The sequence below is a fragment of the Neofelis nebulosa genome, chromosome 5, assembly GCF_028018385.1.
Source record: "Neofelis nebulosa isolate mNeoNeb1 chromosome 5, mNeoNeb1.pri, whole genome shotgun sequence".
In the NCBI taxonomy this organism is placed as follows: domain Eukaryota; kingdom Metazoa; phylum Chordata; class Mammalia; order Carnivora; family Felidae; genus Neofelis; species Neofelis nebulosa.
In genome coordinates, this window is record NC_080786.1 from 89419276 (window position 1) to 89432850 (window position 13575).

The 13575-nt window shown below is 40.1% G+C and overlaps 1 protein-coding gene across 23 annotated transcripts in view; it reads right to left on the reverse strand.

The window, feature by feature from the left end:
• The window catches only part of KALRN (kalirin RhoGEF kinase), a 672273-nt gene that overhangs the window by 227927 nt on the left and 430771 nt on the right, over positions 1-13575 (reverse strand). For all 23 annotated transcript variants that reach the window (XM_058731109.1, XM_058731107.1, XM_058731105.1 and 20 more), the window contains exons 26-27: positions 7124-7193; positions 4650-4739 (exon numbers count right to left, since the gene is read on the reverse strand). In XM_058731109.1, the coding sequence (XP_058587092.1) occupies positions 4650-4739; positions 7124-7193 (160 nt within the window). The remainder of the gene's footprint in view (positions 1-4649; positions 4740-7123; positions 7194-13575) is intronic.

The window sequence follows — 13575 nt, forward strand, 5'->3', positions numbered from 1 at the left end:
TCTCCCTCAGTCTCCTTAAAACAGCACAAGGGCATATCTCCTTTACCATCCCTTCTCTCTTCAAATTAGACCCATCCCAACCCAGAATCACCACTGTATTCTTTACAACTTCTTCATTGTGATCAATGGCATCTCCCTCATTCAGGTCTCTTGAGCTGATAGCCATGGAGTCATTTTTAGTTGTTCTCCTTGTGTTTTCCCCAGTGACAAGTCTTTCCTCTCCACGCCATCCATGCCCAGGCTACACCCATGACCTCCAGCTGCTGTTTGGGCCTCTAGCCTCTCATTTTACACCATTCTCTATCCTGCCTCCAAAATGACCTTCCACACCCCAAGGTGTAGGTGCTGTGAAGGTTAGTGAAGGGTCCATGTAGTCCCCTTGCCTCAAGAACCTTACACACCAGGTGGCTGAGAATACTCACACACATAAATAGCAACAAAGGGGATGGAAGGTATTCCCAGCGAGAACAGAGAGCAATGGCTGGGCCCAGGAGTGGTGGATGGCTTAGTAGAGATAAAGTCTTCAGCTGAGGTTTAGAGGATAAGTGGGGGTGGGGAAGTGCAAAGCTGGACAAGTGGCATTCTATAAATGGAAAGCATATAAAAAATGCACAGGAAATAATCATTGGGTATTTATATGATAATGAGGACCATGCAGAATGGTATAGAGGATGTACACCTGGAGTCCAGGAAAAAATGAAAAGTACAGTCAGATAAGCAAGATATATTTAGGCCATTGATAGGGTTGAGCTAGATAAAAAAAAAAAATTAGGATTTGGTGGTGAGCTTCTCAATGGAAAAGTACTGTAGATCTTAAATAGGAGAAAAACATGGTGAAAGCAATGTCTCAGAGAGAGCAATATTTAGCCTAATAACAACATACAGGGCGGAGGTTGGGAAATAGAGATGGAGAAACCAGTTAGGAGGTTGTTGAAAAATCCCAAGCGTGTAAACACAGAGTTACCATGCGATCCAGCAATTCTACTCCTAGGTATATACCTGAGAGAAATGAAAACATACTCCCACACAAAAACTTATATACACTGTTTACAGCAGTATTATTAATAATAGTGAAAAAGTGGACACAACCCAAATGTCCATCAATTGATGAATGGAGATATACAATGTGAGATATCCATGCAATGGGATATTATTTGGCCATGAGGAGGAATGCAGTCCTGATATATGCTATAACATAGATGGACCCTTGCAAGCATTATGCTAAGTGAAAAAAGTCAGTCACAAAAGAATACATATGATTCCATTTTTATGAAATGTCCAGAATAGGTGAATCTGTAGAGACAGAAAATGTACCATTGGTTGTTTAGCACTAAGGACAGGTGGGAGGATAAGGTGGGGTGATGGCTAAAGGGTGTGGGGCTGCTTTTTGAGGTGATGAAAATGTTCTAAAATTGACTGTGGAGATGGTTGCACATATCTGTGAATATACTAAAACCATTAAAGTGTTCACTTTAAATATACATATAATGTATAGCTCTATCTATCTATCTATCTATCTATCTATCTATCTATCTATCTACATCTGTAGGTGTGTACCACGGGCTTGTCCTAGGCTAGGGTCAGTAAGAACAAAGCACTGGGAGGAATACAAGAAACATTTAATTAATTAATTAATCAAGTCATTAATTAATTTAATGTTATTCATTTTTGAGAGAGGGAGAGTTTGAGCAGGGGAGAGGCGGAGAGAGGGGGACAGAGGATCTGAAGCAGGCTCTGCTCTGACAGCAGAGAGCCTGCTGTGGGGCTTGAACTCATGAACTGTGAGATCATGACCTGAAGCAAAGTCGGATGCTTACCCAACTGAGCCACCCAGGCGCCCAAGAAACATTTTAAAGTTATGTGAGAGAGGACTTGTCATGTGGCCATGGAGGAAGGGGAAGAAGAGGGAATAAAAAACAATTTTCGCATTCCTGCCAGCTATCCCAGAAAGTAGCAACTTTCTCACCCGTGTGCCTCTTCCCTAGAGGTGTGGAGTTCTAGCTGGACTTGTCCGAGGGTGATGGGCAAAAGAGCTGGCAGCCTGACTCTCTGGGCAAAGGAACATCGTCTGTTTACTTGGCAGCTCTGGCAAGAGAGCACCGGCAATAGGGCACCTTTGACAGCCGTCCATCTCTGCCAGCTCTGGGAAGGCTGCATGTGGGGCAGCGAGGAAGGGAGGAAGGCGTTGCCTCTGGGGGCTAGGTCCGCCGAACCATGCTTGCTAACCAGCTTAGCATCAAACACCACAGCCTCACAGCTCTCACATCCGAAGTAGAAAATTCTGGATCGTGTGAAGGTGTGCCCCTTTCTGGAACTTCAATGTTCTGTGCACTCTTTACGATAATGGATACTAAAAGACAGCCTTTCTTAAGGGCTTATCTCTTTTATAGAATGAGGGCCTAAAGCAGATATTTTCTAAGTGAAGAACTTAGGGAACCCTTTCTGATGAAACGGAAAAAAAAGCCACAAATAATACGGGTTCTGGAAAGCTCTAGGAACAATCAGGAGAGGTTACTGAGAGGTTACTGTTCTCCCTCTCCACCTCTATGCCGAGATCCAGGGACTCCTACCTAGTGGACAGTTTTCCTGGCTTCCAGTGGTCTTCCCAACTAAAGTAGAGGCTCATCAGGCACTATGTTGGGAATGGAGGGTGGGGGAAGGGTGTAAAATTTGGAGGTTATCTAACTGACTAGTCAAAGTCTAGAAATTGGCTAGAAATAGGAATATGATGACCATAGGACTAAAGGAAAAGGCCAATTAGCACCGCACACTATGATGTGTACAAAATAAACCAAGCAAATCATCAGCCAACCTCAAGGGGCTCATAGGTGGGAGGAGGTGTGTGTAATAGAAAGGTACACTGATAACCCCCATAAGGGAAATTGTTATAAACACTATAAGAGAGATACAAAGTATAACACATGCATAGGGAAAGGGAAGGGTTCCTGCAGGACACATTGACTTTTAAAGGATAGAAAGAATTCCGAAGAGTGACAGTGTGTGCGTGTGTGTGTGTGTGTGTGTGTGCCTGTGCAGGTGCATTTTACACACAGAGTGGTAAGGCAGAGAGCGCACTGTGAGCAAAGACGAGGAAGCGGGGGAGTCTGAGGCATGCTCAGAGCACAGGGCATGGATGTTCAGAAAAATGCTACCTGGAAGACAGGACACAATGCATTTAAAACTTCACAAACACCCTTCTGCATACTATTGATGAGTAATCGACCAGAAACATGTTAAAGAAAATACATTATTAACAGAGGTAATAGTGGTGGAGAACATCCAGTATGATATCCAATAAATTCAGATACCAAGTTAAAGAAGTACTTTTCTTGAATTTTCTGTTTTATCAAATCTAACCTTAAAATTCCAGTTTGGGACACTCAGGACCATTTGCATATCAACGCTTCATTTAAAAAAGTCATGTATGTTTTTTCTTGCCTGGCTTTCTCCCATTCAAGGGTCATTCCTTTACAGAGCAATGAGACACTTGTGGAATCATTTCTATTTTGGCGGCATCAGTCTAGAAAGATGCTCAGAGGTTCATTTTGTAAACTTGAATATGGGAATGATGTTTAAATGTCTGTATTCCTGAAGGTGCCTAGAACACCATCTTCTCTATAGTAAATACTCAAATATTCATGGGAGAAATGAAAGCGGGTAGGCAGAAACACAGACTAACAAACATTAAAAAGTTCTGTATTTCAAGTTGTTGTCATTTCTGATGGGACTACCATAATGGCCATCACTGCTACAGTCTCTTTCTCAGTGAACTTCCCTCCCCCAATTTCTTCACACCTCGTTCTTCCCTTACATCCTACATTGACCCATTTGATGCTGTTCACTTTATAGCCAACAGGTCACTCTTTTGGGCCCAGCAATATGTAGACTTATGCCATCATTCACTAGCAGGGATGGATCCTTGTTCTAAAGCAAGGGACCAGACAAAAGGTACATCAGTGCCATCTTTGCTTGGCTTCCATTACAGCCCAAGTGATCAGCACTGGCTGTGCTATAACTCTCAAAGTCCAGGCCAAACCCAAGCCAATCATACCAGAATCACAAGGGTGGGACCCAGGAATCAGTATTTTCAAAACTTCCCAGGTGATTCAAATGTGTAGTCAAGGTTGAAATAATTGCATGTGAGTAGTATCTCTCAAACTTGAGTGGCTTCTTAAAACTCAGATTGTTGGGCTTCAGCCCTGGAGACTCTGACTCAACAGATCTGGGGAGGTGGTCCAAAATATGCCTTTCTAACAAGTTCTCAGGTGATGTTGATGTGGCTGCTCTGAGGACCACACTTTGAGAAGCCCTGCGTTTGAGGGAGCTGTGTATGAAGTAGAAGTGAAACATCTTAACGTGTGGGTTATACTGCCGGTCTCTCTGCACACAAGATGGTGGCCAGCCCAGTTTGGTGCTGAGGCATGAAGGACCAATGTTCCTTGTCTAACACCACACCACTTGAGATGGGATGGGGTAAAACAAAAGACAAGCACTGCTTTGGCTTTTCTCCATGCTTTACTCCTGAGATAGAGGTTTGGGTGGCCAAATTAAAAAGAGGACTTTAGGATAAAAACCCACTATCCCAAAGTAGAGAAACATTTCCACCCACCCACTCATCAATGACTCAAGAATGGAAAATCATGGCTTACATCAAAGAAGGTGCCTGCATGCTCCAGGATCAGCTGGTTGGAATCAGGCTTGTTTTTACAGTAGGTGACGTACATCTGAAATTTGTCTGCCTGAAAAGAACAAAGGCAATGACAGGTAAGCGTCCGTTAGCTGCTCCCTTCTGTTGACTGTGCCTGAAGGACCCAGCAGGGGTTGTGTAGTTAAGCTCTCAGATATTGTGTGCCACAGGATTATCTGTGGCAAATGTTCTGGGCTTATCTGTCCGTGTTCCCCTAACAAACTTGGGGATACTTTTCTCCTTTCTGCAGGTGGAGAAAGCTTGCTGAAATACTAGACTGTACTAGAAAGACTTTGAAAACCCAATTCACATAACATATTTTGAAGTTGGATAGAATCTGTTTAGACGTCATCCCTTTTCTTTTTTTTTTTTTTTTTGGATTAGCTACAATTGTGCTTCCCATCTTGAAAAATGATAGCATTTTCTCTAAAAACAAAACTCAAAGAATGAAAATAAAGTGTGATCTCAGAGGAAGACCTGATTGTATCCCAAATGTCTCCATTGGGGGTAGTTTGTAGGCCATGCCAGTGTCTATGCCATCATCTCCAATTTTCCAGAAGCAATGATGGGGGAAAGGAAAGCAAGGGGACCCTCTGGGGACAGGGATGAACAATGAGTCCTAACCCAATTGTAACTTCAAGCCAACAACCTTGTAGCTTGGCAAAAAAATCATTTCTTGTTTCTCTTAGTACCCTCTGGGTTAGTACTCCATGTCCCTGCTACTGGGAAAGGTGTGCATATGTTGGCCACTAAGTAGTTTTCCCATTTGTGAAGTGCTGCCAGTGTTGGTGCCTACAGAACACCTGGGATATCCTCTTCTGAGACAGCAGCCCAGATAGATATGTGTTAAGTATAGCAGATCTCATTCATGCCAGCACTATTCTCAGAGCTTCTCTTATATATTAACTCATCTGATCCTCCTGAGAACACTATGCAGCATCCCCATTTTACAGATGTGAAAACTGCGGCACTGGTTGGTTAAGTAACTTTCAATTCCCACGTAGAAAGTGGTAGAGCCCAGGCAAGCTGACTTCGTGCTTCTTGGTCATAACCACTGCCTTCCAGTATACTGAAACAACTCTTTCTAGCCTCATATGTGAAGATTATGAGACTTAACAAAGTCACCTTGGGATAATTCTGGGAAAAATGTGCCTATTTTATGCAATCATCAAAAGTTTTCTGAGACCAATTTTAGGGCTTATATACTACCTGGGAGGCATTTATCAGCCCTAGGACATAATGATAAATCCTACTTATGGCTGATTGTTAGGCAGATCCACAAATTGTATGAAACAAGATGTGAAAAAAAATCCCTTCACTTATTTTTTTCCTCTACATTGGCTGTGCAAGGGATCATAAATTGTTGATCAGCATTAATGTGAACTGTGCACAGGCTCATGTATTTAGAGGTAGAAAATGTATTAACACAAAGTCTGAGACTTCCTTAAGAAATGAGAGTATGCCAGGAAGCAAACACTAAGGTTTCATGTAAAGAAAACAACTCAGGTCTTGAGCTGTGGAATTGGCTGTGCTATTTATTACATGTCAGTGGACTAGTCAACCTCCTAGGTCATCTAAATTGTTTCCATCTATAAAATATAAGGCATAACTATAGCCCTACCTATTCCATAGGTTGTTGAGAGCGTAAAATCTCTGAATCATGAATACACTTTGAAAAGTAGCCGATTTTGAGTGGAAATTATAATGAGATAATTATAAAATAGAACTCCTGACCCCAGGGAAGGATTTCCATGTTTAGTTGCACTTAGTATCACAGGTGGATTTCCCTGGAGATGTTTGCATTCCCGTCATGAACCTGAGCTCAGAATAACATGGTGTGGATGCTAATGGAGACTAATGTTCCCATTTATATAATTAGAACCTGGTACATTTAGCCCATTTACTTGGCCCATGACAATAGCACCAGGAAAGAAAATGACTAGACACTAATTTTGTAGGTCAGAACTGGGATGGATACCTATGGAATCTGTTTTTCTCTATGAAGGAAGAAAATGTAACCAATGGTTTGATGGATTCCTGAAGGCCTAATTTTGCCCTAATCCTAATCCTGTAAAAACAAAACAAAACAAAACAAAACAAAACAAAACCAATGGTTAGAACTGGAGTGGCTCCTCTATCATGGGTGGTGATCCTGTTCCACTCTCCTGATGTCTCAGTTTTAGAAAGTTCCTGGAGAACTCAATGTGGAGCTTGGACACAATGTCTAAAGACTTTTCCCAAGGAGGACTCTGCTCCTTGGGGATGGTCTGCTCCTCTCAGATATACTTGTGCCCCCTCCCTAGAGTCCCTGGCACTGTGTTAGAATATCAGTGACACTAGCCCTCAGGTCAGGCAGCAAACAGTATGCCATCTGACACCATGTACCCTCCTGGAAAGGATGGCACAGTGGGAGAAGAAGCATTTCAGGTCAGTTACCCAGGTAACAAAGCAGTGTCCCACATCCTCAGGCAGCTGCTCATACTTCTCCAGCTCTTTGAGGAAGATGCTGCAAGGGGAGAGAAAGGCTGGATCAGACATCTCTGTACTGCCTCCCTCCCCACCCAGATAATTATGCTGCGGCCATCACAACCCCGTAAGCTCTCCGTTATTTACACTTGGCTTCTGCATTCTTGAAGTGATACATGGTGAGGAGTGGTTTTAAATATATTAGAACTGTTTTCATTATAATTTATATTCATTGATTAATTAGTGCTACTTAAAATTATATTGTTTCTCTTACGGATTTACATTTCTCAGGTTGAAAAGAAATTAAATATTATACTTGTGTTGGGACTTTCATTTTAACTGCCACCATGAATCTATTTTTTATACAAGTAATCTGAATACATGGTAACATTAAAAAAATTTGTAAATACAGATATCAAAAACAATGAAATAAATATCATCTATGATCCTGGAGATGTAGTGGAAACATTTTGAATCCTACAGTAATTTCTTTCCAGTTCTTGGCTTTCTTCTTCTACCAGCAGGCACTTTGTGCTAAAAGTTATGAGTTAATGTTTCCTAATGCAGACATCATTAGGAAAGAAAATTCAATGTGGAAAAAGTCACAATATATTTCAAAGCTGAATTGAATTACCAGGGAATTATCTGCCTCTGTGGATATCTATGCCATGGTTCCTTTATGTGTGAATAAATAATGAAGGGCTGACTATACCAATTTCAAGTTCATATATTAAACAATTGGATTGGGATCAGAGAATATAAGCTCTAATGAGCCAGCATCATCAGAATGGAATTTGTTTTTTTTAAATCACACAGAGAGTTTTAGGGTGCCTGAGTAGCTCAGTCAGTTAAGCATCCGACTCTTGATTTCTGCTCAGGTCATGATCATGGTTTGTGAGTTTGTTCGAGCCCTGCATTAGGCTCTGCACTGACAGCGTGGAGCCTGCTTGGGATTCTCTGTCTCTCTCTACCCCTCCCCTGCTCTCTCTCTCTCTCTCTGAATAAATAAACATTAAAAACTAGAAATCACACAGGGGTTTTAAAATAAAAAATAATTATGATGCTGTGGGAAACTCACTGACAGAAATGGAAGATATAATCTTTTCAAAGGGCAATTTGACAATATCTACCAAAATTAAAAAAAATGTATACTTATCTTTTGTTTCTGCAACTTTAATCCTGGAAAATTTCGTATATATCTTAATCTACTTATGTAGAGGATGATGTAAACATGTGTATTCAATGTGTTGCTGTTCATAATTAAAAGGTGGACTGTAGGTGACCAAATAACCCATATAGCCACAGAACCGGATAGTACACAGTTATAACAAAAATGACAAGGCTTTCTATGTTTTCACATGAAAGATCTCCAAGGCAGACTTTACTTTACTTTTTTAAGTAAAAAAAGTAAGGTGTGGAAGAATGTATACAACATGCCGCCTTTTGTATAAGTAGGGAATATGTACTCTTATTTCCAACCCAAGAAATTAATGGTCAAAGGGTACAAGGTCAGTTATGAGAGGTAAATCGTGAGATCCACTATAAGCATAGTACCTATAGCTAACAATATTGTATTGTACACTTAAAGTTTGCTAAGTGTACACTTACATTAAGTGTTCTGTCATCATCATCGTCATCACGATCATCATCATCATCATCATCATCATCATCATCATAGAGGGAGGACACTTTGGGAGGTGATGGATATGTTCATGGCCTTGATTATTGTGATAGCTTCATGGGTGTACACTTATCTCTAAACTCATCAAATTGTACATATTATATATGTACAGCTTTTTACATGTCAATCATAATTTGCTATGGTGGTTTCTTTAAAAAAAGGTCATCAAACATGAACTGTTGGGACTTAATCAAGATAAAAAGCTTCTGCACAGCAAAGGAAACAATCAACAAAACTAAAAGGCAGCCTGTGGAATGGGAGAAGATATTTGCCAACAACATATCTGATAAAGGGATAGTATCCAAAATCTATAAAGAACTTATCAAACTCAGTGCTCCCCAAAACAAATAACACAGTGAAGAAATGGGCAGAAGACATGAATAGACACTTTTTCAGACATCCAGATGGCTAACAGACACATGAAAAGATGCTCAGCAGCATTCATCATCAGGGAAATACAAATCAAAGCCATGATGAGATGTCACCTTACATCTATCAGAATGGCTAAAATTAACACATGAAACAACAAGTATTGACAAGGATGTGGAGAAAGGGGAACCCTCTTGCACTGCTGGTTGGAATGCAAATTGGTGCAGCTGGTCTGGAGAATAGTATGGAGGTTCCTCAAGAAACTAAAAATAGAACTACCCTACAATCTAGCAATAGCACTATTAGGTATTTATCCAAAAAATACAAAAATACAGATTCGAAGTGGTACATGCAACTCAATGTTTATAGCAGCATTATCAACAATACAATATACGTTGTATATATATAATGTATATATACACACACATGCACACACATACACACGTATATATATACACACACACACACATATACACATATATACATATACACATGTATATATACACACACATACACATATACATACAATGAAATATTACTCAGCCATCAAAAAGAATTAAATCTTGCCATTTGCAATGACGTGGATGGAGCCTGAATGTACTATGCTAAGCAAAATAAGTCAATCAGAGAAAGATAAATACCGTATGCTTTCACTCATATGTGGAACTTAAGAAACAAACAGATGAACATATGGTGAGTAGGGGGGAAGAGAAGAGAGGGAAACAAACCACAAAAGACTCTTAACAAACTAAGGTTGCTGGAGGGGAGGTGGGTGGGAGATGGGCTAGATGGGTGATGGGTACTAAGGGGGGGCACTAGTTGTGATGAGCACTGGGTGTTGTATGGAAGTGAATCACTCCTGAAACTAATGTTGCACTGTATGTTAACTAAAATTTAAATAAAATAAATTTAAAAATTAAAAAAAGATCATTACCATAGGAAACCAGCTAAAGGAATAGGGTAAAGATAGTGGTGAGTTGGAAATCCCAATCTATATTTTTTAATTTAATTTTGAATTTTAAAATTAATTCAAAATTAAATTAAAAGATATAAAGCAGTTCTGAATCATTCCACTACTTACTTCCAGCATTGGAAAAAATAAATTGTATTGATTTGACCTACTCTCGCTCCTATTGCCCAAGCATTCTGGCAGTATCTGTTACTTGTGTTTCCCCTTCAACAACATAAAAAGATATTGTTTTTAGTTTTAGTCATATTTGGAAGGCCAAAATACTAATAATGATTGGTGGGATCACATATAATTTTTTTGTCCACCTGCAATGCAAGTTTTTCTATAATAAATGAGCATTGCTGTAATAATAAAGAAAAGTCACTTAAAAATTTTGGGGGACACTTAGCAATACCCATTTAAAGATAATCATCCTCCACTAATGTGAATTTTAGAGCATCCTGATTTGACTCATGGAACAGAAGTAATTATAATGCAATTTGGGCTTTCAAAATACGAATATGCAGTGCTCAAAAATCAATAAAGCATCATATTTACTGACATGGTTTTTAATGTTTATTTATTTATTTTGAGAGAGAGAGAGAGTGAGCAGGGGAGGGGCAGAGAGAGAGAGAGAGAGAGAGAGAGACAGAGAATCTCAAGCAGGCTCTGCACTGCTAGTACGAAGCTCGATGTGGGGCTCGAACTCATGAACCGTGAGATCATGACCTGAGTGGAAATCAAGAGTCAGATGCTTAACCAACTGAACCACCCAGGTGCCTCAAGTGATACTTTTAGAAGAACTGAAGGTGACATACATGTATTTAATATGACTTCTAAAACATAAATAGGAAAAAATATTATATAATGCTGCAATTGAGGCTCAAACTTCTTTCCAGGCCAAAAAGGAAACATTCTTTTTTGCTGCAAGAGAAGCAGTCTGGCTCCCCACCATATCACGTCATCACTGAATTCTAAAAGACACTGAGGAGGGCACCTGTTGGGATGAACACTGGGTGTTGTATGGAAACCAATTTGACAATAAATTTCATAAAAAATAAATAAAAATAAATAAAAGACATTTATCATGTGGTCCTTCTCTGTGAGGAACACTAAATAATATAATGTACAACATCTTCATAAGTACTCTTTCAGAAGGTGTTGAGTTATTCTTTACGTGGACATTTCTCATATAAATCTTCACTATAAATCTCAGTGAAGACAATGATTAGAATGTCAGCTCTGTCCCATGATGGACTGAACAGGGCCTGGGGTGTGGACTGGAATGGCTTGGTGACGAGGGAGGAAATCTGATGGGCTGTTCTAGGATAAGGACTGGTGAAAGAAAATGAGTTACTTTAAAGAAAGAAGGACCCAAAAGGAGAGAGGTCCTGGAAGAAGAGAGAGAGGGAAAAAATGGGTAATCCAAAGGTCCCTGGCAATTGGGATAAACTCTCTCAGCTTGTGGAAAACCTCTTCCTCCCCACTCTTGTGATGTCACTCCAGTCCCCTAAGCTCTGACTCCCACGGTATTTAGGCCCTTCTACGTTAGGGTGATCAAATAAACAAAACAGCCAGATCATGACATTCCACACAGGATACAACTCAGGGAGACTTTCCTTCTTTCCTTGACTTTTGACCCAAGGTCAGTGATCTGGTCACTTAAGGTTAAATTTAAGCAAACAGTGGTAATTATACCAACAGAACTGATCCTTGATCTAGATGCTAAAGACAGTGCTAGGAATTTTCTTTAAAATCCTGATACTCTCAGTTGAGCAATCCCATGACTTTTTGTGATAGCAGCTATCAAAAACCTATGAGAGAATGCTCAGTTTGAAAATTCTGAAAAAATGAAAGCCCTGTAAAATGAATTACATGCCTAGAGTACTATTTGTATAATTAATGCCTTTCTGGAAAATGAAGGTTTTAGCAGCAACAGCCACTAGCCCACCCATCTACTGATCCTGTCTCTCACTTTCCTTTCCTCCCAGAGCCAAGCACAAGTTAAAGAGCCAGAGTTCACACTTACTCACAGTTGTGTGTGGGGGAGTGTCTTCCGACGCCTCATTTTTGCATCTTTGAACCACAACCTCGTGGGGTTGTTGTGAGGATTTAATAAATCCATGCAGGTAAAGAGACCAACCCAGGGCCTAGCATACAGTAGACATTAAATAACTACTAGTTTTTTAGGACCAGTGCTTCCTAATCTTAATAAAGTCATCATCTGATAAACATACATTTGCACACTCTTCCCCATTCCTGGAGACTCATTCCTAGGGAACTCTCCCCTAGGGGAGACTGTGTTGGAAAATTGATACTAGATTACCTTTCCCTAGAAAATATCCTGGGAGGGGCGCCTGGGTGGCTCAGTCGGTTAAGCAGCCGACTTCAGCTCAGGTCATGATCTCACGGTCTGTGAGTTCGAGCCCCGCGTCGGGCTCTGTGCTGACAGCTCAGAGCCTGGAGCCTGTTTCAGATTCTGTGTCTTCCTCTCTCTGACCCTCCCCTGTTCATGCTCTGTCTCTTCCTGTCTCAAAAATAAAATAAACGTTAAAAAAACCAAAAAAAAACAACAAAAAAAGAAAATATCCTGGGAAAATCGTGATTGGGTGTTATAAAAATTGGATTCCAAGGTCACATATCATTTAAGTTTGGGAAATATTGCTAAGCTGGTTTCTTTACTGGAGGCCTTCCAAAATCCTATAAAATGATGAGGTACTTTATAAGTCTCTGAAGTAAACAGTGTGCAGTGCTTCCCAAACTTCTTTGCAAGTGGAACTCTTTTGGGGGCAGTATCAGACCTTGTCTCAAGGAACACTCCTGGAAACCCCTAGTTAATGGCCCCTGTACCTGGCTGTGCACCGCCCTCTGGGGTCAGGATCTGAGCTGCTGTATTATTCAGAAAAGCTCCCTGGGTAATTCCACTGTATCCAATCCATAGACCAGCATTTGATGGCAGCTACCCCAGATTCCAGTTGGCAGATTCTATATTGACTCCGTATGACTTAATTTTTTAATTAAAAAATCTAAGAATTAGAAAAACTACTTTGTGCTGGGCATATCAATTCATAACTTTGAGTAAGACATTGACTACCATCTTAATGTGATTGTTGAAGGCAACTGGCAATATTAAACTTTATTTTGCTTTTTAATTTAAAGCTTATGAAGATGATAGATTATGTAACTCTGATCAATATCATTCTGTCTGCTTCAAGTGGACATGATGAGTTTAAATTAAAGCATAAGAGGTCACAACACTCTTCACAAATGATAGAATATTCCACCTCAGCTCTTCTATAGCCACATTTGTCCTCACCATTTCAATAATTATACATAGTAGATCATGAGGGAACAAACAAAGCAAGTAGTTTAAGTGTTTGTGTGAATGTCTGGGGTTCTTTCTGAAATGAATACAACTTTTAA